This window comes from Bacillus rossius, chromosome 1, assembly GCF_032445375.1.
Source record: "Bacillus rossius redtenbacheri isolate Brsri chromosome 1, Brsri_v3, whole genome shotgun sequence".
NCBI lineage: Eukaryota > Metazoa > Arthropoda > Insecta > Phasmatodea > Bacillidae > Bacillus > Bacillus rossius.
Genome location: NC_086330.1, coordinates 369,888,645 through 369,914,631, shown reverse-complemented (window position 1 = coordinate 369,914,631; position 25,987 = coordinate 369,888,645). Strand labels below are relative to the sequence as shown.

General features: G+C 43.6%; 1 protein-coding gene across 1 annotated transcript; it reads left to right on the top strand.

Annotated features, from left to right (window-relative positions):
* Window positions 1-21,623: 21,623 nt before the first annotated feature.
* Window positions 21,624-25,455, top strand: LOC134528431 (DNA-directed RNA polymerase III subunit RPC2). The gene has a single exon (XM_063362039.1). The coding sequence runs from the start codon at window positions 21,764-21,766 to the stop codon at window positions 25,175-25,177; it is 3,414 nt and encodes a 1,137-aa protein (XP_063218109.1). The 5' UTR covers window positions 21,624-21,763; the 3' UTR covers window positions 25,178-25,455.
* The last annotated feature ends 532 nt before the right edge of the window (window positions 25,456-25,987 follow it).

Genomic DNA, 25,987 nt, shown 5'->3' with positions numbered 1-25,987 from the left:
TTCATCCGACCGTTAACGAATATGTAGTCGCCTTGTATAAGGGATGCTATCCCTCAAGTCCATTTTAGTAGATTAGTCTGTCTGCATAGTTTAGTTATTTGCCTTAGAAATTTTTCTCTTTGAAATTTATTATTATGAAGAAATCATCCGCGTCCTGCCGCGCAATTCGCGAGCTCCCGAGCCTGGCTGACTCCACGACGGCAGCGTGCTGGGCAACTCCCCTGTTTTGACAGGGTTCGATGACCGGGAGAGATTGATGCCCTCATCTCGTGCCCTCCTCCCCTTCCCTGTTCCGTGGGAAGAAACATTAGAAGAAACTTTTCTACCACCCGACGTGATTGTTTGAAGACCCCGGGTGCTAATGTAATTTCAACATTTCCCCTTTACCTAGCGACGAACTATCTCAGCCGGATGACCAACCCACCAGCGACCAGTGTTTTTCTCAAGAAAATGTAAAACGAATAGAACTAATTATCAATGTAATCGGATCCATCCACTCATAATGCAAATGTTTATTTTTCAAACTAAGAATGTAAATTAGTTTAAGTAAGCGCTGGCCAGCCCCAATTTCGTGTTCCTTTTGTTAATCTGGGAAAATGGTTAAATCTTTGTATGTATGTTAAAATAATTGAAACATGATATTCATCAGGTCAAATAAAACAGGGAAACTATAGATCAAGTTAATCGTGTAGTTTTTATTTTATTGATTATAACGATCCCCCAACTTCCCCTTTGCTTGTTACAGGAAGTTCCTAAATTGTGTTTGTTCCCACCTCGTGTCGCCTCTGGTAAATCATTTCATTTAACGTATTTTTTTTCCAGCTTGTTTCCAAGGCTCTTTTAATTAATTCCAAATAATTCTATTTTGAGGCACGAGGGGTGTTACAACTTGGTAGCAGAGCATGGTTACCTTGGTCTATAGGCATACCCAAATCGAGTAGGCATACCTAAATATATATATATATAGAAAAAAAAATTAATTAAATTTTGTGATAGCAAATTTGTAATAATAACATTGTGAACTGATCGCTGGTACACCAAGTAGTTATATTGCTTTTCTATTTTAAAATTTATATTGAGTTTTAAATTCCCGTGCGGACTTAGTTAGCGCGTAGCGCGCGAGACGTCTTTCAGCCAGCCAGCTGTCCTATCCCCACCGCGCGTCCCCGAACGTGATGTTGACAAGGCCGTAGACATCCCCCCCTCCTCCTCTGCACCCCGGGCGACCGGCGGTGTTATCTTATCCCGTACGTGTCGGCGTGCTCGTGCGTACTCTATCCCCCCTCCCCAGCAAGTCCCAGAGGTCGCTTACCTCTGCGGAACACAGACAGACGTACCAACTCATACGTCCGCCGGTAATAATAATAATAAACAGAGCACGTTGTGTGTTCGACCAGTATTTTGTTTACTAATGAGGCCCCCCCCCAAAAAAAAAAAATTACTATAATGTCCTTTCGGACTGTCGTGTTTGTTTGTATTTTTGTCTCTCTGCGCTTGTACGCGCGCCGCCATGTTATCTCGTCACCTCATGACAGGGCCGCCAACTGCGCGGAACCCACTCTCCTCTCCTGTGTGCTCCAGCCACGTGCCACGTATTTTGTAAACAAACCACCCATGCTTTGTATTTCCTATTAATATTATTTTTATGTCACCAAGACAAACACTATAAATAATCTATACTGCACTAAATCTAGCAGCGAAGTATTTTCTTAATCTAGGGGAACTTAAAATATAACATAATAATTTTATATATGTAACTTATAACAATATTGACTATACAAATAATAATAATAATAATATAATCAAGCATATTAAAATACGTATTTCCCGAAATTAAGTACCTACGAGGTGACTAGCCTCATTGTAATGTTTATAGTAATCACCGAGAGTGGTGAAATCCTTTCAACCTCCAACGAGAGGTCCCCTAAATTAATTTGTGTATGTTTAAGCATCCCGTCTCGAGGCTAGCCCACTCTATGTAATTTAAGATACTTTAAAGTTTTAATTTTTCCATATGTAAGTTCAGTCTTGAACAAGCTGCTTGACGTAAATTGTTTTATTTTTTTAACTTAGTAATACTTCTCTGACAGTTCTTTTTTTTAATCTTCATGAATTTTGTTCGACGATTTTATCTATTTAATTTTTGATTAAGTTCAATTTTTTTAATAATCATAATTCGTAAATTAAGCAAGAATAATGTTTGTAGTGTTTTTTGTTCTGATTTTTCGTTAATACTTGTACATGTTTATTTCTTTATTTTCCCTTGCACGTAAATGTGATGTACAGCGACGTACATAGATTCTGAGCACAGAAGCTGTCACATCTAGCCATTTTTTTTGTTTCCATTGCATTCCACCCCCAAAGCTGTATTTCTTTTACATCGCTATCGATGATATGGTTTACTTAAGTAAGAGCTACGTGACTTCCAGACGGTAAACTGGTTTCTTTTATGTGTATTTCTAAAATAGGAGCTAGGTCAAGCTAGCCAACGAGCGGCGCAAAAGTTAGGGTCCTCTGAGCCAACGAGCCATGACCAAGGTCCTCTGAGTGAAATATCTCATGACCATTTTCGAGTGTTCTTTGGGTTACATTCCCACCACTCATCTTTGGACGGCCTATGTTCAAACCCCCTCTCAGGCAGTGCGAAGCCTATCAGCAGTCATGGAAGATCTAACCGCTCCATTATAATTTATCCCTTTTTGATTTATAATTGTTGGTTTATTGTATTTTACATTTCTTTAAATAATTTAAATTTGAGTGCGAAGAGTCGTTAATTTATTGTTTTGTTTGCAGAAAACTTTTAAATAATAAATATTAGTTAGTTATATTGAACATCAGAGTTGTATGCGCTAAAATTTCTAAATTTGTCGAATATTTAATTTTTTTAAATTCATTCATTCATACGGATTGTTGATCTTTTAGGGTTTTCATCCCCAATCATTTAAAATTCCGCCAAGGGAATACCACCCTTAGGCCCTGTGTCACTCTGGGACTGAGGATCTGTTTTACCTTCGGGGAAGCAGCAAATTTGACCGTCTTCTCCATGGCCTGATTGTGCAGGGCAAAGTCCCAATGCCTTCGGCCTTTTATGGAAAGACAATTGTACAGGGGTTCCATTCCCAAATATATTTTGTAAGTTACGGGTTACCATACCCATATACAGGGGTTCCAATCTCCATATATCACTGAGCGCTCAAGGACGCATTTCCCTTGTTTCGGCCTCAGTGCTTTTCGGCCCGCCTCACAGCGCCCATCTTTAGAGTTTCGTCACGTGACACCATTCCCAACCTCTGAGATCAACTTTCCTCATTACATCATTCATCGTTAAGTGTTAATTAATTAATTATAATATACCTTCGATTTGATCAAGATATTTTTTATATGTAAGTAGTTTACAACGGTAGATCCTGGTACAGGGTAAGTTTCTGGAACCCAGGTTTTTGGTGGCTCAAGTGGGCCACCCTGACTCCGTCTTTCAGGGGGGAAGTATGTGCCGTGTATTAAGTATTTAGGCACGTTTTATTTAAAAATTTTGTAATCTAAAATATTTTGGAAATATTATTATTTTTTTTTCTCTCATCTTATTTTCTTTACGGCCAGGCCCTCAGCCTCTGTTCTCAGAGGCGAGCTGATTTTCTTTCCCAGCCTCATGCTAGGCTAGCATTCTGGCTAATATTTCCCCCGCCTTCAGTCACGCCTCAAGACTGTAATACCATTTCTCTTCGTGACCCTAACTGCAAAGGCAAGCCTGTAGCTTGCAGGCGACCAGTTCGCAGAGACGAGCTGAGATTCGCCTTTTTCATCACGTCGTAGTGTTATATTCGCCCCTCTGTAGCCACGACGGGGCGTAGTTTCCCATCAGCGTTGCATTTTACCCCCACCTCCCCCCCTTCTCAGTTCCAAGTAAGACCAATGACCGGTCGTAACCCCCTGGACACCGGTGACCGTTTCCAAGGTCTCTTCGCAGAACGAGTGCGCCAAAACTGATCACAAGTGCTTCCTAGCGGCCAAGTCGCGAACTTCTCCGCTTGCCTACCCTCTAGGGCGCCAGAGAGCAGCACCTGCTTTGCCTTGAGTTATATGGACGCCGTGGTCGAGTCGATTGTTTTCAACTCAGACCTGCTTCGACAGAGTTCGCTACGGTCGCCCAGTGTGGCCAACTTCAAGACTCCTGCTAGAGTTTTTTTCTCCGCCCGCGTTCGGGCAAGTTCGGTATTTTTCGGCGGGCCAGACACCCCCCCTTCCACCTGTTAGATCCGGGGGGCACTTTTTAATTACGATACGCGGACTGCCGCGACACAGACCAACTCGCGTCGCGTCTGCAGACAGACCTCCACGGCGAATCGGGTAGATTTCATCCGACCGTTAACGAATATGTAGTCGCCTTGTATAAGGGATGCTATCCCTCAAGTCCATTTTAGTAGATTAGTCTGTCTGCATAGTTTAGTTATTTGCCTTAGAAATTTTTCTCTTTGAAATTTATTATTATGAAGAAATCATCCGCGTCCTGCCGCGCAATTCGCGAGCTCCCGAGCCTGGCTGACTCCACGACGGCAGCGTGCTGGGCAACTCCCCTGTTTTGACAGGGTTCGATGACCGGGAGAGATTGATGCCCTCATCTCGTGCCCTCCTCCCCTTCCCTGTTCCGTGGGAAGAAACATTAGAAGAAACTTTTCTACCACCCGACGTGATTGTTTGAAGACCCCGGGTGCTAATGTAATTTCAACATTTCCCCTTTACCTAGCGACGAACTATCTCAGCCGGATGACCAACCCACCAGCGACCAGTGTTTTTCTCAAGAAAATGTAAAACGAATAGAACTAATTATCAATGTAATCGGATCCATCCACTCATAATGCAAATGTTTATTTTTCAAACTAAGAATGTAAATTAGTTTAAGTAAGCGCTGGCCAGCCCCAATTTCGTGTTCCTTTTGTTAATCTGGGAAAATGGTTAAATCTTTGTATGTATGTTAAAATAATTGAAACATGATATTCATCAGGTCAAATAAAACAGGGAAACTATAGATCAAGTTAATCGTGTAGTTTTTATTTTATTGATTATAACGATCCCCCAACTTCCCCTTTGCTTGTTACAGGAAGTTCCTAAATTGTGTTTGTTCCCACCTCGTGTCGCCTCTGGTAAATCATTTCATTTAACGTATTTTTTTTCCAGCTTGTTTCCAAGGCTCTTTTAATTAATTCCAAATAATTCTATTTTGAGGCACGAGGGGTGTTACAACTTGGTAGCAGAGCATGGTTACCTTGGTCTATAGGCATACCCAAATCGAGTAGGCATACCTAAATATATATATATATATAGAAAAAAAAATTAATTAAATTTTGTGATAGCAAATTTGTAATAATAACATTGTGAACTGATCGCTGGTACACCAAGTAGTTATATTGCTTTTCTATTTTAAAATTTATATTGAGTTTTAAATTCCCGTGCGGACTTAGTTAGCGCGTAGCGCGCGAGACGTCTTTCAGCCAGCCAGCTGTCCTATCCCCACCGCGCGTCCCCGAACGTGATGTTGACAAGGCCGTAGACATCCCCCCCTCCTCCTCTGCACCCCGGGCGACCGGCGGTGTTATCTTATCCCGTACGTGTCGGCGTGCTCGTGCGTACTCTATCCCCCCTCCCCAGCAAGTCCCAGAGGTCGCTTACCTCTGCGGAACACAGACAGACGTACCAACTCATACGTCCGCCGGTAATAATAATAATAAACAGAGCACGTTGTGTGTTCGACCAGTATTTTGTTTACTAATGAGGCCCCCCCCAAAAAAAAAAAAATTACTATAATGTCCTTTCGGACTGTCGTGTTTGTTTGTATTTTTGTCTCTCTGCGCTTGTGCGCGCGCCGCCATGTTATCTCGTCACCTCATGACAGGGCCGCCAACTGCGCGGAACCCACTCTCCTCTCCTGTGTGCTCCAGCCACGTGCCACGTATTTTGTAAACAAACCACCCATGCTTTGTATTTCCTATTAATATTATTTTTATGTCACCAAGACAAACACTATAAATAATCTATACTGCACTAAATCTAGCAGCGAAGTATTTTCTTAATCTAGGGGAACTTAAAATATAACATAATAATTTTATATATGTAACTTATAACAATATTGACTATACAAATAATAATAATAATAATATAATCAAGCATATTAAAATACGTATTTCCCGAAATTAAGTACCTACGAGGTGACTAGCCTCATTGTAATGTTTATAGTAATCACCGAGAGTGGTGAAATCCTTTCAACCTCCAACGAGAGGTCCCCTAAATTAATTTGTGTATGTTTAAGCATCCCGTCTCGAGGCTAGCCCACTCTATGTAATTTAAGATACTTTAAAGTTTTAATTTTTCCATATGTAAGTTCAGTCTTGAACAAGCTGCTTGACGTAAATTGTTTTATTTTTTTAACTTAGTAATACTTCTCTGACAGTTCTTTTTTTTAATCTTCATGAATTTTGTTCGACGATTTTATCTATTTAATTTTTGATTAAGTTCAATTTTTTTAATAATCATAATTCGTAAATTAAGCAAGAATAATGTTTGTAGTGTTTTTTGTTCTGATTTTTCGTTAATACTTGTACATGTTTATTTCTTTATTTTCCCTTGCACGTAAATGTGATGTACAGCGACGTACATAGATTCTGAGCACAGAAGCTGTCACATCTAGCCATTTTTTTTGTTTCCATTGCATTCCACCCCCAAAGCTGTATTTCTTTTACATCGCTATCGATGATATGGTTTACTTAAGTAAGAGCTACGTGACTTCCAGACGGTAAACTGGTTTCTTTTATGTGTATTTCTAAAATAGGAGCTAGGTCAAGCTAGCCAACGAGCGGCGCAAAAGTTAGGGTCCTCTGAGCCAACGAGCCATGACCAAGGTCCTCTGAGTGAAATATCTCATGACCATTTTCGAGTGTTCTTTGGGTTACATTCCCACCACTCATCTTTGGACGGCCTATGTTCAAACCCCCTCTCAGGCAGTGCGAAGCCTATCAGCAGTCATGGAAGATCTAACCGCTCCATTATAATTTATCCCTTTTTGATTTATAATTGTTGGTTTATTGTATTTTACATTTCTTTAAATAATTTAAATTTGAGTGCGAAGAGTCGTTAATTTATTGTTTTGTTTGCAGAAAACTTTTAAATAATAAATATTAGTTAGTTATATTGAACATCAGAGTTGTATGCGCTAAAATTTCTAAATTTGTCGAATATTTAATTTTTTTAAATTCATTCATTCATACGGATTGTTGATCTTTTAGGGTTTTCATCCCCAATCATTTAAAATTCCGCCAAGGGAATACCACCCTTAGGCCCTGTGTCACTCTGGGACTGAGGATCTGTTTTACCTTCGGGGAAGCAGCAAATTTGACCGTCTTCTCCATGGCCTGATTGTGCAGGGCAAAGTCCCAATGCCTTCGGCCTTTTATGGAAAGACAATTGTACAGGGGTTCCATTCCCAAATATATTTTGTAAGTTACGGGTTACCATACCCATATACAGGGGTTCCAATCTCCATATATCACTGAGCGCTCAAGGACGCATTTCCCTTGTTTCGGCCTCAGTGCTTTTCGGCCCGCCTCACAGCGCCCATCTTTAGAGTTTCGTCACGTGACACCATTCCCAACCTCTGAGATCAACTTTCCTCATTACATCATTCATCGTTAAGTGTTAATTAATTAATTATAATATACCTTCGATTTGATCAAGATATTTTTTATATGTAAGTAGTTTACAACGGTAGATCCTGGTACAGGGTAAGTTTCTGGAACCCAGGTTTTTGGTGGCTCAAGTGGGCCACCCTGACTCCGTCTTTCAGGGGGGAAGTATGTGTCGTGTATTAAGTATTTAGGCACGTTTTATTTAAAAATTTTGTAATCTAAAATATTTTGGAAATATTATTATTTTTTTTTCTCTCATCTTATTTTCTTTACGGCCAGGCCCTCAGCCTCTGTTCTCAGAGGCGAGCTGATTTTCTTTCCCAGCCTCATGCTAGGCTAGCATTCTGGCTAATATTTCCCCCGCCTTCAGTCACGCCTCAAGACTGTAATACCATTTCTCTTCGTGACCCTAACTGCAAAGGCAAGCCTGTAGCTTGCAGGCGACCAGTTCGCAGAGACGAGCTGAGATTCGCCTTTTTCATCACGTCGTAGTGTTATATTCGCCCCTCTGTAGCCACGACGGGGCGTAGTTTCCCATCAGCGTTGCATTTTACCCCCACCTCCCCCCCTTCTCAGTTCCAAGTAAGACCAATGACCGGTCGTAACCCCCTGGACACCGGTGACCGTTTCCAAGGTCTCTTCGCAGAACGAGTGCGCCAAAACTGATCACAAGTGCTTCCTAGCGGCCAAGTCGCGAACTTCTCCGCTTGCCTACCCTCTAGGGCGCCAGAGAGCAGCACCTGCTTTGCCTTGAGTTATATGGACGCCGTGGTCGAGTCGATTGTTTTCAACTCAGACCTGCTTCGACAGAGTTCGCTACGGTCGCCCAGTGTGGCCAACTTCAAGACTCCTGCTAGAGTTTTTTTCTCCGCCCGCGTTCGGGCAAGTTCGGTATTTTTCGGCGGGCCAGACACCCCCCCTTCCACCTGTTAGATCCGGGGGGCACTTTTTAATTACGATACGCGGACTGCCGCGACACAGACCAACTCGCGTCGCGTCTGCAGACAGACCTCCACGGCGAATCGGGTAGATTTCATCCGACCGTTAACGAATATGTAGTCGCCTTGTATAAGGGATGCTATCCCTCAAGTCCATTTTAGTAGATTAGTCTGTCTGCATAGTTTAGTTATTTGCCTTAGAAATTTTTCTCTTTGAAATTTATTATTATGAAGAAATCATCCGCGTCCTGCCGCGCAATTCGCGAGCTCCCGAGCCTGGCTGACTCCACGACGGCAGCGTGCTGGGCAACTCCCCTGTTTTGACAGGGTTCGATGACCGGGAGAGATTGATGCCCTCATCTCGTGCCCTCCTCCCCTTCCCTGTTCCGTGGGAAGAAACATTAGAAGAAACTTTTCTACCACCCGACGTGATTGTTTGAAGACCCCGGGTGCTAATGTAATTTCAACATTTCCCCTTTACCTAGCGACGAACTATCTCAGCCGGATGACCAACCCACCAGCGACCAGTGTTTTTCTCAAGAAAATGTAAAACGAATAGAACTAATTATCAATGTAATCGGATCCATCCACTCATAATGCAAATGTTTATTTTTCAAACTAAGAATGTAAATTAGTTTAAGTAAGCGCTGGCCAGCCCCAATTTCGTGTTCCTTTTGTTAATCTGGGAAAATGGTTAAATCTTTGTATGTATGTTAAAATAATTGAAACATGATATTCATCAGGTCAAATAAAACAGGGAAACTATAGATCAAGTTAATCGTGTAGTTTTTATTTTATTGATTATAACGATCCCCCAACTTCCCCTTTGCTTGTTACAGGAAGTTCCTAAATTGTGTTTGTTCCCACCTCGTGTCGCCTCTGGTAAATCATTTCATTTAACGTATTTTTTTTCCAGCTTGTTTCCAAGGCTCTTTTAATTAATTCCAAATAATTCTATTTTGAGGCACGAGGGGTGTTACAGTACTCTTAATAGTTAAAACACATACCTACTAAACGACACACTTATTTAGTGAATAATAGGTCTTTATATAACTCTTAGGGTAATTAAATACACTGTTACTTATACAGGTAGCTTACACATGACACATAGCCCTTCTTTAGTTGCGGACACATTCACTAATTTGAATCGTGCGGGCGTGATTAACGGGTGCTTTCCGCCAGTGGAGACTGGTAATGGCGGGATGGAAACCAGGTTCTACTACCATAGGAGGTACGACGTAACTTCTAAAAGCAAAATATTTCAAAACAAATTAGTGGCCTGAAATTATAAATATTAAGTTATAGAGAAAACACATAATCATGGAATAACAAATTTTGTTAAAAATAATATTAGTACTCTAAGGACCAAATTAATTTATTGTCACTGTGTGGGCTGTTTCAAGGTTGAAATTGACAGGTGTTAATGCCCGGTGAGTTCTCAAGGGGGTTTCAGGCCACGTGGTTAAGACAGCAGTTGCTTATTAGAAATGAATAAAGTTAATTCTGAAGTGGTTTTGGTTGAAAACACAATGAGTTGGCACTATGTATACATGATGCTACTGCAGCTCCCATCATGGGTCGTTTCAGTGTAAATGCACGTCCCGGCGTACTTACGGTTGTGTATGTTTAGCATTCCGACTAGTGCCATGAAGTGATAGAATCCCAGTTTGTTTTGTTGCGAGGAAGCTCACTTAGTACGGCATGAGAAGAATTAACTTGACATATAAGTCACGACCATGAGGTGAAACATTGCAAACACAAATTGGACGAATAAATGCTGAATGTAAAGCACAACGTAAAAATTTTATTACTTAACCGGCAGTCGGTGGAAAGGATATGTGGGAAACAACGAAGCGCAGACACTTGAAGCATGTCACATTACATGGACAGTAATGCAAAGTTAAAACACGGAACAAAACTTTTAAGTTAAGCTGTGGGCCTTATAAAACCACACTGAAGGGGGGTCAGTCATGGGGGCAATGTAAAATGATTGAAGAAAACTTATGTTATGATACTACAGTCGAAGGTGGCAAGATGTTATAGACCCCGTGGTGCGCGGACGCATCCAACCCCGGCGCAATGTGAGCAGCGACTGATGTAGCCACAGTGGCTAGGAGCTACCCAGGGCCACGTTTACTGCGCGAAGTACATAGAGTGCGGGAACGATTCGGGCTGAGATTTGTGACATGATCTCACAGTGAACAATAGTGGTTTTAATTTTAAAAGTAGGTAAAATTCAGGACATTAAATTATATTAATAAACCTTTTACAAATAAATAAAAATAATACAATGCTTTGACGCCAGCCGCCTGTGCTCCCTCTGGTCCGCAAAGGTCGTTATGTCACAACAACACTTACTCTTAAGTGCATCGAACACGCCCGAGTGTGATATCCGCCGAGTGTGTAAAAGTGCGCCGCGACGAACACCAAAGCGACGACAGCACCCAGCCGGGTGTGGCAATGCGCCTAGTTAAATATGTAATTATTCTGTTCAAATCAAAAACAACTAAATAATAACAATTAAAAGATAACTAGTCCAAGGGAAATTATGTCTAATTGTTTTATAATCATATATTGTGTAGATTGTCTTTTAAGCCCAAAACTGCGGTCCACGCGTTTAGGCGCGAGACCGCAGGGCGGACTCGAGTTCAGTTACCGTCGGGAGCTCGCAGGGGTCGGACGCTCCGCGAACGCAGAGCCATCAACTTTCGCGCTACATCCACATCTCAACAATAGTGTAAGTTCTTAAAATCCTTTTACCAGCTCTGCGCTGACCTCACCCAGTCGCACGATATTTCGTGCTACTCGTAACTAATTAATTTTATCCCAACAGGGAACTTTGCATTCTCTACGTAATTTCGTGTCCAGAGATTAAGGACAGCGTAATTGAGTTACGCAGTTTCGGCTTCACAGCCAATTAATTGTTATCATTGAAGACTCTTAGCAACGTGTGTCGAGTTCTTACTCGCTAACTTCCGCCTCTTAACTTTCATCGTCTATAAATGTGTAACTTGTAATGTGCAATCTAACCGAGTAATTTCCAATTAGAAATTGACTGTAACGTGACGTCGTCCGACCGAAGGCCACCCTAAAGCCCGACCTGCAACCGCCAGTATTCACCCCGCTAACGGAACGCGCCCCTAGCCATGACCCACCCGAGTCAGGCGAGCCACCAACAACTAAGGTAGAACCCGGCCTTCCCCAAATAAACAGACCGTCACTTCAATCAACCACGTATAAAAACAAACACTAATTATTAAACTATATTACGTAGTAATTTAAAGTCGATTGACAGAAGCGCGACGTAGGAGTGCCCGGGCACTCATGTGTGCAACTACAAAAATACGCGTGTGAGTGTTCCCCTGGCGGGCTTCTGCCTGAATCAATCAATCAGACCTTATGACATAATTATTCAAACCTTGTGTTGCGTCATTAACCACACCAAAACAATCTGACAAGAAACGAACAGTCGCTGGTGTGACGCAAGAATTCAAACACAATAATTCTTAAATATAATAACTTTCAATTCATAGAAGGGGCAAATGACCTTAATTCAGCCTTTATAATTTATATAAGAATTTAACATCATTAAATTCTCTTATTAACTTATCAGATCAGAAATTAACGTAATGAGGTCAACCCTGGCGCGAGGGCCACCGAGCCTCGGCCGGACGCCATGACATGATGCCAGTACAGCGCGACTCGTGGACCGGGGCGGACGCACGTCCCACGGAGAGACATCATCCTTTGTCCACACCGAGTTTACTTCTGGTAACTATAGTCATTCTTCAAAACCTTTTTAATAATCTCTCCGTGTGTACCCGGTCCAGCTTTTCGGTCCAGGACCTAATCCGGCCGTATAAATATCACACCCCCCCCCCTGCACCACACTTGGTCCGCGGGGCAGGTGCATTATCCGGTACGGGCCGACTCCCGAGGACAGAACTTTTGTTAATCTCAGTCGCTCCGGCGCTGACACTCCCCGTAAGGGAACTCTTGAGCGAATTTAGCTGCGGTCCGCGCTCCACTGCCGTGGACGCGAGCACCGCCTCAATACGCAGATTTACGGGATTGGCCGCCTCCAATCACCCTCACCCCTCATTGAGCAGTCAGGCTCAGAAACGCCTAGGGACACGATAATACGGAACAACTACTGACGTTGTAACATTCTTTTATAAACTTGTGCAACGCAACCTCGTGTAACATTTCTTTTGTAAACTTGTGCAACGCACCCTTGTGTAACATTCTTTTGTAAACTTGTGCAACGCAACCTCGTGTAACATTTCTTTTGTAAACTTGTGCGACGCACCTCTCCACGTAACATTCGTGAACTTATATAACGCAACCCCGTGTAACATTCCTTTTGTAAACTTGTGCTACGGTAATTCAGTAACTCTCAGACTCAGTTGAGTGTAATTGTGTAATTTGTATCTTGTAACGTCACCTATTGTACGACGTGGCGTGTAACCGACAACGTTACACCAGAGCCACTGTCGACTGAATAAATGACACACGTCATTTATTAACTCACTCCAGCGTAAGCTTCTTTAAACCTGCTATCCCCAACCACCGCCGAGTAGGGAATCTCTCAGACCCACGTAACACCGCCGACGGTCCTAGTGGGCCACGCAGGGCAATCGACCCCACGACCCAACTACCGACTAGCACCAGAACTAGTCTGGCGCCCACCCGGACTCATTACATTCGCAACAGCCACTCCCGCTAGGAACCGCACCGGGACTCGAGCCCGAGACCCCGGACGACGGCAAACGTGTATGTCTCCAGCTTACCAAGTGTACGTACTTTTCGGGACTTTAATAATTCGCCACAGGTTAGAGTGCAAATAACTTTGGAACATATGTGTCATTCTCCATGTTAACGTAAATGTCTGCATAAGTTGTTGCAGCACAGTAGCTCTGTGACTATCCGCCGCATCTTTCACGTTGACAGTCGGCCACTGTATCAGTCCATGTTTACCACTTTGCAACCTATCCTGGTCACGCGCACCGTTCATGCTTAGAGATACACGTGTCGCAGCGGTCAGACAACAGACGCGGCCAGTACCTGGACCAATAAGTGTTGCCGTCACCCGCGGTCTCGTGATCGAGACGCGGGACGGTCCTAGTGGTTTTAGTGGCTCTTAATGAAATCTCCGGCGGGCGCCAGGTTGATTTGAGTATTAACCGAGGTGGTCGTGGGTTTTTGCCCCTGCGTGTTCCACTAGGATCGGTGGCTGTTGTTGGTGGAAGGGAGTCCCTGCTTTTAATACGCACTGGCCCTAAACAGTGTAGAGGACTGTTTCCTAACTGTTCAGGGGACGTCTATGAAATAAAGAACACGTTAATTAGGTGCTGGTTTTTAATCCCGCATCTCACAAAGTGTGGATGGGCACAAGTTATACAATTACACTGGACAAATACGCTGACACTACACACACTCGCACTGAATAATTAATTACGTGTTACGTTGCGGCACTTGCAAATAAGATCCCTACATGAGCTTGGGGGTCGTCGAAGAGTTTGAGTGGGTTAACGGCCACTCCCGTGATAAACTGGAACTAGGTTCGTGCCCGGGCTCACCTGTGTGAGTCGCGGGCCCACGAAGGTAATATTAAGAGAAAAGTCTTTACGTTTGTAGCCGGCAGGCGTCTGCTCGGCGAATTAAACTAAGTTCTGTTCGCGGGAGTCGGCCCGGACCGTAAGGTGACTGCGTCGCGAACCGTTGTTGTGCGACGAGCAAAAATTAACGCGGCCAAGTTAAGCCCTGCACCGGAAAAGGGCACGGGGGCACGCGGGGAGAGGAAAAAGGAGCTTTAATGAATTATAATATTTACCAGTATGAAGAGATCAGTAGCACAAAAGTTGAAGTCTCCCCGCGGGATCACGTGTCCGCCCCGGCCCGTGAGTAAAACTCTACTGCCGCTTTGTGCCGGCTTGGGGGGGAGGAAGCGTCATGACGCGCCGAACTTTCTAATGTGCCGTTATTCCAAATTTATAATTATAATTAGACATTATTATTTCTAGAACCCTCGTAATTTAATGACATCTGTCTGAATTAGTTGGCGGAAGGCCTATAATAATAATACATAATAAAATTGAGATTAATAATATTTGAAAATAGAAAGTCAAGCTGGAGACTGTCTGTCACTTGTTGACTACTCCAGTGGCTATTTGCAGGTGAAAACAAGGAGGTTATTAGGTTGATTTATGCTGTTGTTAATTATTGGCGGAAGGCCGCAAGGGATGTTCCGAACGTTTATTAATTGCAGTTTCCCACGGGGAAAACCGCTGCACCCCTACGACGCACTTTCACTCTTAAGGGTTGACGTCGTCTAGCCGACGACCACCCCAGAGCCCGACCTGCACCCGCCAGTATACGCTCCCGCTAACGGAACACACCCCTGGCCATGGCCCACCCGAGTCAGGCGACCCGAACAGCAATTAAAGACAAAGCCGCGGAAACCTGAGTAGACAAGAGAAGAACCGTACCCATTCCTCCTGAAACATTAAATTAGGATTTTAGCGACTATAAAATCTCTTCCAGACACACCCGTTTGGAGTCTAGCGTAATGAGGTCACGCCTGGCGCGAGAGAGGCCGAGCCTCCCTCGGACGCCATGCCAGTTCGGCAGTTCAGCGCAGCTCATGGACCGGGGCGGACCTACGTCCCACGGAGAGGCAACATCCTTTGTCTACATTGAAAGTAACATCCGGTAAATATAGCCACTAATTAACCAAACCCCTTTTATTACTTAACCTCTCCGTGAGTACCCGGTCCCTTTTTTCGGTCCAGGACCTAATCCGGCCGCATCAACTTAAGGACACCCCGCACCACACTTGGTCAACGGGGCTGCTCTTCAGCATACGGCACGGGCCGTCCCCCGCAACGTACAGAACTTTATTTAAGGTCACGCGCACGGCGCTGACCACAAACCCGCAAGGGAACTTGGACAAACTTAATTGCGGTGCGTGTTTCACCACAGTGGGCACAACACCCGCGCCGAGACATTTGCATACGGGATTGGCCGCCTCCAATCGCCCGCCCCCTTAATTCAGTGTATTTTGTATCCCGTATTTTGTACTGCTAACTTACGTTACCCGAGTAACAAGTGCCACGTAACGTGTGCGCGCCCCCTTAATCCAGTGAATTTTTGTATCCTGTGTTTTGTATTGCTAACTTACGTTACCCGAGTAACGAGTGGCACGTAACTTGTGCGCACCCCCTTAATTCAGTGTATTTTTGTATCCCGTATTTTGTATTGCTAACTTACGTTACCCGAGTAACGAGTGCCACGTAACCTGTACGCGCCCCCTTAATTCAGTGTATTTTGTGTCCCGCCTTTGTGTTACGAAATTACGTTACCTGCGTACCCAGTGAGACGTCTGAGACATAACAGCATCCGAGGCCACGTAACGCGGAACACAAACAATACGGCGCCAAGGAATAACAAGTAAAAACCCCCCGGGGACCTCTGTAGAGTGTTGTATTGTGTACGACTCGCTCCTCTGAATAAAAGGTACGACACCACCACCTCAACTCCACGTCTCTTATTTAAAATCATCTCACGCAACACCGCCGCCAGCCCTAGTGGGCCACGCAGGGGCACATACATCCACGACCCCAAATTCACGACTAGAAACGAGCTAGTCTGGCGCCCACCCGGACAACACAGATCAAGAACCGCCTTTTCCCACTAGGAGCCACACCGGGACTCGAGCCCGAGACCCCGGACGACGGCAGGGTTGTTTTGATAATTAAAAATCACTTAATTACTCCCCGTAATTAATGAAGCATAAGAGTTGTTTGGTGGAGTTGGCATACGGGCATAATCTATTTAAACACTCACCGACGTCGTCGGCTCGCTTGACTCACGTGACCTGGGCTAGGGTTGCGTTCCGTTAGCGGGGTTTAATACTGGCGGGTGGAGGCCGGGCTTTATGGCCTCCGGACGGACGACGACAGTGTATCGGTTCTGAATAAAGTGCAGTGTCGTGTCAATTCGTTTACCAGTTATTTATAAGGCGTCCTGGGTGGCCTGAACAGCCCGGGTAGGTTTCGAACCGCGAAACGCTCCTGCCTGCAGCCACGAGCTCGAACCCCCGTTAAAACCCCTGAGATCTTTTCCAACCTTAATAATTCCTTAAAAAACTTAGACAGGCAGCGGGAGTGGCGTAAGCTTATTACTGTCTGAAAACTGTGACTGCTATAGTATACACATATAATACCCCTGCAGAGGGGTACAAGGTCACATTCGCTGCGCGGGCAGATATCGATATTATGGTTCGGGGCCGTACATATCGCTGCACTGCATGCATGGGTGTGGTCATCGCACATACACTGGCTGAGGCGTCGATGAGGCATAATGGCCAGTGCGATCAGAGTAAGCAACGATGGTTGGTGTCATTATATTACATTTCATAGCTTTTAAAACTTTACTCTATACTATTTACAGTAAAAACTGAGTTTGAAAATTCCAAATGGGTTCTGAGCAACCATTTATAAGTTTAGTTAGGTAGCCTGTGCAGTTACGTAGCATGTTGCGATGCAGCTGCTTCCATATTGTGTTTTAATAGCCTTAATTTACTAACACTGAAAATCTCTATTTTTTTTTAAACAGCCTCAGCTACGCTATATTCCTAAAAATATCTGGAGAACTGCAGGATCAAGTTGCAGCTAATATAAAGTAAATAGTAGGATGGCGACAACAGAACCAGGTTTATCTCTCGTCAGGAACAGTCCCAGCTGGGCTGATAAAGCACAATGTGGCACTGCCGTGTCCCTGCACAGACTACCTTCTAAAACCTATCAATGATTTTTTTTTTTTTGAGAATCCAGTAGAAATTTTCAAACACTTTCGGATTTCTATAAATATAATTTTTTTTACATAAAAAGCTGCCACTTTTATAATTTGCCGTCGCCCGACCTCTGTGAAAGGCCCGGGGGTACCTGACGGGCGATACGGGCGTCGAGATGCTACATTTAATTTAAGAGCTTCACCGGGGGTCCGCGGGGGTACACGGTACGCTTTACACGTTCGCTCCGCGGTTCAGTCCCGCTACAAAAACTCCCACCAACACTTGGCAGCGTCTAGCGGTTACACAATTACAGTTACAAAATGATCAAAAACAAAAAAAAAACACAACACTACGCGACACTGAAATGATTACCGCGGCAGTCTCGCGGTACATGGGTCGATGCTCGCTGGAGACGGCCAGCGCCAAAAGTTAACGGGTGCTGGGTTGGGGGGGGGGGGGGGGGGGCTCATTGAGCGGTCTCCTAAGTTCGAAGAAACACGTGAGTGCAGCAGGCAGGCATATGCACAGCGTCCTTAATTAAAATACTCTCGCTCGAGTCGGTTAGTACCGTAAGTTCCGTGATCCGATACGCAGCGCGGCATCACAATGAAGACGGTCGGGATAGGCCCAGTTCCGCAAAATACGTGCTGAGTCGACGTGGGCAGCGGTGAATTAATGAAAGGATTTAGTTATGAATGCATCGTGCAGAATAAAATATGAATCAGTGAAACTAACTTGAAAGCTGCCCACAGACACACGTCTGTTCCCGGCGCGGAGTAGTTGGAGACTACCGAAAGATGGCCGCTTCGCAAGGGAGGCAACTTTCACCTCCTTTGTGAGTCGGCGCCAAAAACTTATAATAACTTAATTTGTTATATGATGAGTAAAAAACATACTCCAGGTGCTTGATTAAAACTTTGCACCTGGTAAATAGCTGCCTAAGGCTTAACAGTTGTTTTAATTGATTTACTAATTTAAAAAGCGGCACCAAGTTGGCGACTGTAAATTTTACTATAAATTGTCTCGACGTACACTGTTTTGGTTTGAATTCCCTTAGTTTGGCTAGACCACTATCACAGGCCAATTAATCAAGGCCAGTAGCCGCTGTGGCTGGTAACGAGGTTTGCTTTCTGTTCCGTGCGTGCCGCACGGAGCCTCTACGACGCACTTGTTCACTGCTTGTGATTAATTAACTTTGTCTGAATGCCTCGTTTGGGAATTGTTTTCCGTAGTTGAGCCCCTAGGGTTTCGTGTCCTGATGTTTAATTCAGTTAATTGAGGTCACGCCCGGGGCACTCGCTTGACTCATTTCGGCTGGGCCAGGGTTGCGCTCCGAAAACGAGATATAGTACTGGCGGTGCGGAGCACAGGCTTAACGGCGATGGTCGGTACGACGTCAAATTTAAAAATACTAAAAGTAGTAATTTGGCTGGATTGTTTACTTTTGAAATAGTTATATAACCATGCATGTTGTTTGGGGTATTACAGCATGTTATTTGCTATAAATAAAATAAATAATTCAGTAATACAATGCTACTGGCTTTAACGCTAATAGTTATATTAAGGTCATCTTATGGGAATAATGGAGATCTCATTTTCTCATTAATGTGTTTTTTGCTCTAAAGAGTGCAATTAAGTAACGATGCTTCATTGTTATAAAGGACACCAACCCATTGTCCCCTCTTGTTGGCACAGGGTATTGCATAGCTCCTCACCCTCTGCTATGGTTTGACTCACGCACATTTTTAGCAGTCCAGAGCAAATCTTACCCACTGTTGCCGATTGACACTACTCAGCTTGTTAAAATTAAGATTCTAATTTTATATTCTAACAATAATTATAATAAGTTTCAGTATATTTTAAATTTTACTATTTTTTTTATGATCATACAAAAGTGTCTTATTACAGTAGTATACATTCAGAAGGGGAGAGGAAATATAATTTTCAAACACCAATGTTTATCACAGGAGTAATTATTTTTAGCAGTCACGATTAAAAAAAAAAAGTTATCTATAAATTATAGCCTATAGTACCTACTGTGCTTACTCTCTAAAGGCCCTGTCACACTGTCAAATTTTAGCTTCCAACACCTTCCAATATGTTGGATCCAATATCTTTGAGGGTTGTGACGTCACGTTAAACGTCACTATCGCAGCCATGTTTATTTGAGAGATTGAATGTCTAGAGTTTCCTTCAAATATTTTACGTATAGGACTGGTTCTAAAATATGTTGGATGTTGGATGGGATCAGCCAATCAGAGTTATCTAAAATAAAGCGGCCACTTTTGTTTCCGTTTCTGAAGTGAAATAGTTTAAATATCAGCAATGGCGAATGGGAAATAAATGCAGTAATTGAATTAATACTATTTTATTTTCTGCTGGAATATGTAATTGTTATTGTATATTATCCTCCAATTGAATCTGTATGTACGGAAGTGCAGGTTAATATATTTGACTAAAAGAAGTTACTGTAGTTTTGGAATATTATGGTCCTTAAACCAGAAAACATCTTCTATTCAACTTACGATCATTATTTGACTGCTATACCAGTTTTGCTTATGTTCAGGTATTGTTGATATACTAAATTAAAACAGCAAGCATTGCGTACAAAATGTGCCATCAGGAATGAGGTATCAAAACTAGCATATGCATTTCGGAACTTTTACCTACAAATCCAAATTAATAACACCTAAAATAAATTTTAAAATATTTCAATTCAGAGACTTAATGTAACTAAAATTATTTTGGCTTACCCAATCAATCTTTCTTATAAGTCATTGTTCTCCTTATTTTACAATAGCTGCTACTCTGTAAGTATTGTCTGGAATTTTCTGGAATATAGACTCATAATTTCCTGACAATAGATGGTACTGACTTATGTTAAAGCAGCATCTCTGAGTAAGCAAGTAGCTCTGGTGATTTGCAAGAAAGGCCTAGAAATATTAAAATTCTGCCTACGTGTTCAATTATTATTATTTAAGTTTTGAAAGTAATACCATTTTTCGTGAATGTAAATATTTGTGTAGCAGATCCTTGTCAGTAAGCCTATACTTCCCAGGCTATACGAAACAAGCATACCTGGTCTAATATCTCGTTAAAAAATTATTTTAAAGAGATAATGTGACTGAGGTGAAGTTAGCTTAAAGGCTCAGGTTGAGGTTTGTAACAGTAAATACACTTAATTCAAAATAAAACAAAATTGCCAATTTCTAAGCACAGCAAAAATTAACACATTCACTTTAAAGTATAGGAACAATTTTGATGAAATACAAGTGAAAGTGTCCATACAACAGCAGCTAGTTGGGTGAGAAAATAAGCGGGAATGAGAAGGGATATGCCTACTTGCAGATTTACATTTAATTATATGTTTTATTCTTACTAAACATACCTTTAAATATTGTTTTTGAAGAGCACTATAAATTGCACTACAAATTTCAGGTAAAAATTTTGAGATGGTGTTGTGTGGAATACTTGTAGAGAACATAAGGGACTTAAATGATTCCCCTGTCGCCAAAAATCTTAATGTAACTGCCAGCCTCTGCTTTGCTGGTATAGACTGGCACAAATGAGTATCCTTCTTTGCAATGCGAGACTCCACAATTGAAAGAAGAAGATCAAAACTTTCAGAATCCATTATTACATAGTTCGGAAATGAATCGGCATCTTCGTATCGAAGTTCATGACAAAAAGGGGTAAAACACCATTTGTTTGCCGGGAAAGTATCCACTGTCTCGTCCACCATCTGCGTTTCCTTTTCTTAGATCTCTCTTCTAGTTTACTGAGACTTGCTACAATTGCAATTACAGCTACAGCTTTTGAAACACTTTGATGCTCTTAATGCAGGCATTCCAAACACCTGGAAAACGTAAATTTTAAACTGTGTATGATCACAATATACCTAAATTGGAATATAACCTACTTAAAAAAGCCCGCGTTCCTTGACCCAAAATTTGTTTTTGATTCTAAATACTGTCATTTACAGTTCTCTACAGAATGTTTGGTAAAACGAGCTCACTCAAAGAAAATTGATAGTGTTTAATGACTTCAAATATATTTTACATTGCTCGTCAAATAATATTGAATACAATATATTTGAAGACGTATTTCATCCAAAATCACCCTTCAAATTTTGTTGTCCAATTTATTGGATACAATATATTTGACAGTGTGACAGGGCCTTAAGACCTTGCTTACATTCGTGGTTCTCTCATAACTTATGTTATCTTTGATTGTGCATGTGGTGATGTTGATATTTTTCGGTTTGTTTTAAGGTTAGGTTGTATGTACCGAACTGCTTGTCGATGATTGCACTAAATTAAGTATATGATGTACAGTATGTTATAAGGCGAGAAAAAATGGGTGATTTGAAAGGACAAGGGTTTTTAAATGACCGGGATTGCAGTCAAAATAAAATCTCCGAACCTATAAAGCCTTTAGAAGAAAAATGGAAGTTAGTTCCAGCTTTTCTGAAAGTAAAAGGCTTGGTCAAACAGCATATTGATTCTTTCAATTACTTCATCAATGTAGAGATAAAGAAAATCGTTAAAGCCAACGAAAAAGTTATCAGTGATGCAGATCCCTTATTTTATGTGAAATACCTGAACGTGTCAGTTGGCACTCCAAATGTCGAAGAAGGGTTCAACATCACTAAGTCAACCACACCACACGAGTGTCGCCTGAGGGACCTGACATACTCGGCGCCCATAACGGTGGACATAGAGTACACGCGAGGAAACCAGAGGGTGGTTCGCAACGACCTGCTGATCGGTCGAATGCCCATCATGTTGCAGAGCTCGAACTGTGTGCTTTCAGGCAAGTCGCAGTTTGAACTCGCGAAAATGAACGAATGCCCTCTAGACCCGGGAGGCTACTTTATCGTCAAAGGCCATGAGAAAGTAATCTTGATTCAAGAGCAGTTGTCACGCAATCGAATGATCGTGGAGGAGGATCGTAAAGGTGGCATTCAGTGCCAAGTGACCAGTAGTACTCATGAGAAGAAGTCTCGAACAAACCTTATCGTGAAGAATGGCAAGTACTACTTGAAGCACAATACTTTTCAAGATGATGTGCCTGTTGTGATAGTGTTCAAAGCCATGGGTGTAGTGTCAGATCAAGAGGTGGTGCAGATGGTGGGCACAGAAGACAGAGTGTTACAGAGTTTCGCACCGTCTCTGGAAGAATGCCACAAGGCAGGAGTTTTCACGCAGTTACAGGCTCTTAAGTACATGAGCTCCAAAATAAAAAGCAAGAGGTTCTTTACAGCAGGTGCAGCCAAGAAAAGTCCAGTAGATGATGCCAGAGATATTTTAGCTACTCTTGTGTTAGCTCATGTGCCTGTGGAAAACTTTAATTTCAAAATCAAAGCTACCTATATGGCATTAATGGTGCGGAGAGTTATTCAGGCACAAGGTGATACCAAAATAATTGACGATAGGGATTACTATGGAAATAAGAGACTTGAATTGGCAGGTTCTTTGTTAGCTTTGATGTTCGAAGATTTGTTAAAGCGTTTTAACTGGGATTTAAAGATGATTGCAGACAAGAACATTCCGAAGATCAAAGCTGCCCAGTTTGACGTGGTGAAACACATGAGACAAGACCAGATCACCAATGGACTCATTCACGCAATCTCCACTGGTAACTGGACCATCAAGCGGTTCAGGATGGAGCGACAGGGTGTGACGCAAGTCCTCTCCAGGTTATCGTACATCTCCGCTTTGGGAATGATGACTCGAGTGAACTCTCAGTTTGAAAAGACAAGGAAGGTGTCCGGGCCCAGATCGTTGCAGCCGTCGCAGTGGGGTATGCTGTGCCCCTCCGACACTCCAGAGGGAGAAGCTTGTGGTCTGGTGAAGAACCTTGCGCTCATGACGCACATAACCACGGAGGTGGAGGAAGCACCGATCATCAGACTGGCCTTCAATGTCGGTGTTGAGGACGTGAACTTACTGGGCGGAGAGGAAATCAACAGCCCACAAGTGTATCTGGTGTTCCTGAATGGCAACATCCTCGGGGTGATCAGGGATTACATCCGCTTGGTGAACGTCTTCCGAATGATGCGTCGGCGAGGGTTCATAAATGGCTTCATATCCATCTACCCGCAACATCAACACAGATGCGTGTACATCAGCTCGGATGGTGGTCGCTTGTGCAGGCCTTACATAATTGTGAGCAAGGGCAGACCACTGGTAAAACAGCAACACATAGACGAGCTGCTGCGTGGCGTGCGAGGCTTTCAGGACTTCCTCAACGATGGCTTGATAGAATACCTCGATGTGAACGAAGAGAACGACAGCCACATAGCATTGACGGAAGCTACAATCGAGCCTGTGACAACACATCTCGAGATAGAAGCGTTCACTCTTCTAGGGGTGTGTGCTGGCTTGGTTCCTTATCCTCACCATAACCAAAGCCCGAGGAACACATATCAGTGTGCTATGGGTAAACAAGCTATGGGCACTATTGGCTATAACCAGAGGAATAGAATAGATACGCTTCTTTACAACTTGGTGTACCCTCAAGCTCCAATGGTGAAATCTCGCACCATAGAACTCATAAACTTTGATAAGCTCCCTGCGGGGCAGAATGCTACAGTTGCAGTAATGAGCTACAGTGGCTATGATATCGAAGACGCCCTCATTCTAAACAAGGCGTCAATAGATAGGGGTTACGGTCGATGTCTCGTTTACAGGAATGCAAAATGCACGTTGAAAAAGTACGCCAACCAGACGTTCGATAGGATTCTGGGTCCGCTGATAGACGCACAGACCATGAAGCCTGCGTGGAAACACGACATTCTGGACACGGACGGCATAGCCATGCCGGGGGAGAAGGTGGAGAACAGGCAGGTGATGGTGAACAAGTCGATGCCGACGGTGACGTCCAACCCCATCAACCCTCTGCAGGCGCAGACGGAGTACCGCGAGGTGCCGGTGGCGTTCAAGGGCCCGGTGCCCGCGTACGTGGAGAAGGTGATGGTGTCGTCCAACAACGAGGACGCCTCCCTCATCAAGCTGCTGCTGCGGCAGACACGGCGGCCGGAGATCGGAGACAAGTTCAGCAGCCGGCACGGTCAGAAGGGCGTGACGGGGCTCATCGTGGAGCAGGAGGACATGCCGTTCAACGACTCGGGGATATGCCCCGACATGATCATGAACCCTCACGGCTTCCCGTCGCGCATGACCGTGGGCAAGCTCATCGAGCTCTTGGCGGGCAAGGCAGGCCTGCTGGAGGGAAAGTTCCACTACGGCACGGCGTTCGGGGGCTCCCGGGTGTCGGACGTGTGCGAGGAGCTGCACAAGCACGGCTTCAACTACCAGGGCAAGGACTGCTTCTACTCGGGCCTGACTGGGGAGCCGCTGCAGGCCTACATCTACTCGGGGCCCGTCTACTACCAGAAGCTGAAGCACATGGTGCAGGACAAGATGCACGCGCGGTCGCGGGGACCCCGCGCCGTGCTGACTCGCCAGCCCACGGAGGGGCGCAGCCGGGAGGGCGGCCTGCGCCTGGGGGAGATGGAGCGCGATTGCCTGATCGGCTACGGAGCCAGCATGATGCTGGTTGAGCGGCTGATGATCTCGAGCGATGCGTTCGACGTGGACGTGTGCAACAAGTGCGGGCTGCTGGCGTACTCTGGCTGGTGTCACGGCTGCCGTTCGAGCGGCTCCGTGTCGACCATCAGCCTGCCGTACGCCTGCAAGCTGCTGTTCCAGGAGCTGCAGTCCATGAACATCGTGCCGCGCCTCACGCTCAAGAACTACTGCGACTGACGGCCACACACTGGCGTGTTTCTCCAAGTACTGTGCCTCTCGTGGCATGTCACTACGCTAGTGCATTTGTTCAAATGGAAGTAATGGAGTAAAATGAAACTTTGTAAAATGCTGCATAATATGCAATATCATTGTACACACAAATTGTAAATAACTACAGACATTAGGGTTATTCACAGCCACTTTTTGCTTTGAATTAGTTTTTTGAGATGAGTGATGTCTTTTGCGCTATTATTTAGCAAACTGCATGTATTTTGAAATGTATGTATTTACTTCTAGACTTCTACATTATTCCCAAGCATTTTGTATTATATTATTTCTAGTTTTGAGAAAGTTGCAGAGAGGTTACATATGTACAGGGTTGCCACCTACCAAAACTATGTCGTTTCTTGCCATTTTTTTTTATTAGAGTAAACTTCAGTTTAAATTTAAATGCAATATGGTCAGTCCAAGTTTTGGTATTCAAATTTCACATGGCCATTACCACTTGTATGCACTTGTTTAAGAACTTGGGGTGCAAAATGGTTTTAAAGAAGCACTACTGCGGTTAAAGGCCTTGCGTCTTTTCTCTCGTTTCACACCCCCTCATCCATTTCACACTCAACAAACCCTGTCTCATAAAGGGTTTGCCCCTAATAAATTTAAATCCAACAGTTTGTAATTCATTTACTTTATTTTCAGCTCAACAGATTGCTCTTAGTAGTGTGTAAAATAACAAATAGCTGATAACTAGAGACCGGAAAAATTCGCGGATTCATTTCGCGGTAGGCTACACTCCAAACTCATTCACCTTCATTCTGAGTCGTGATT

Bases quoted from the DNA above. Each gene is read 5' to 3' on its own strand.
- LOC134528431 (XM_063362039.1), top strand. From the start codon at position 21,764: ATGGGTGATTTGAAAGGACAAGGGTTTTTAAATGACCGGGATTGCAGT.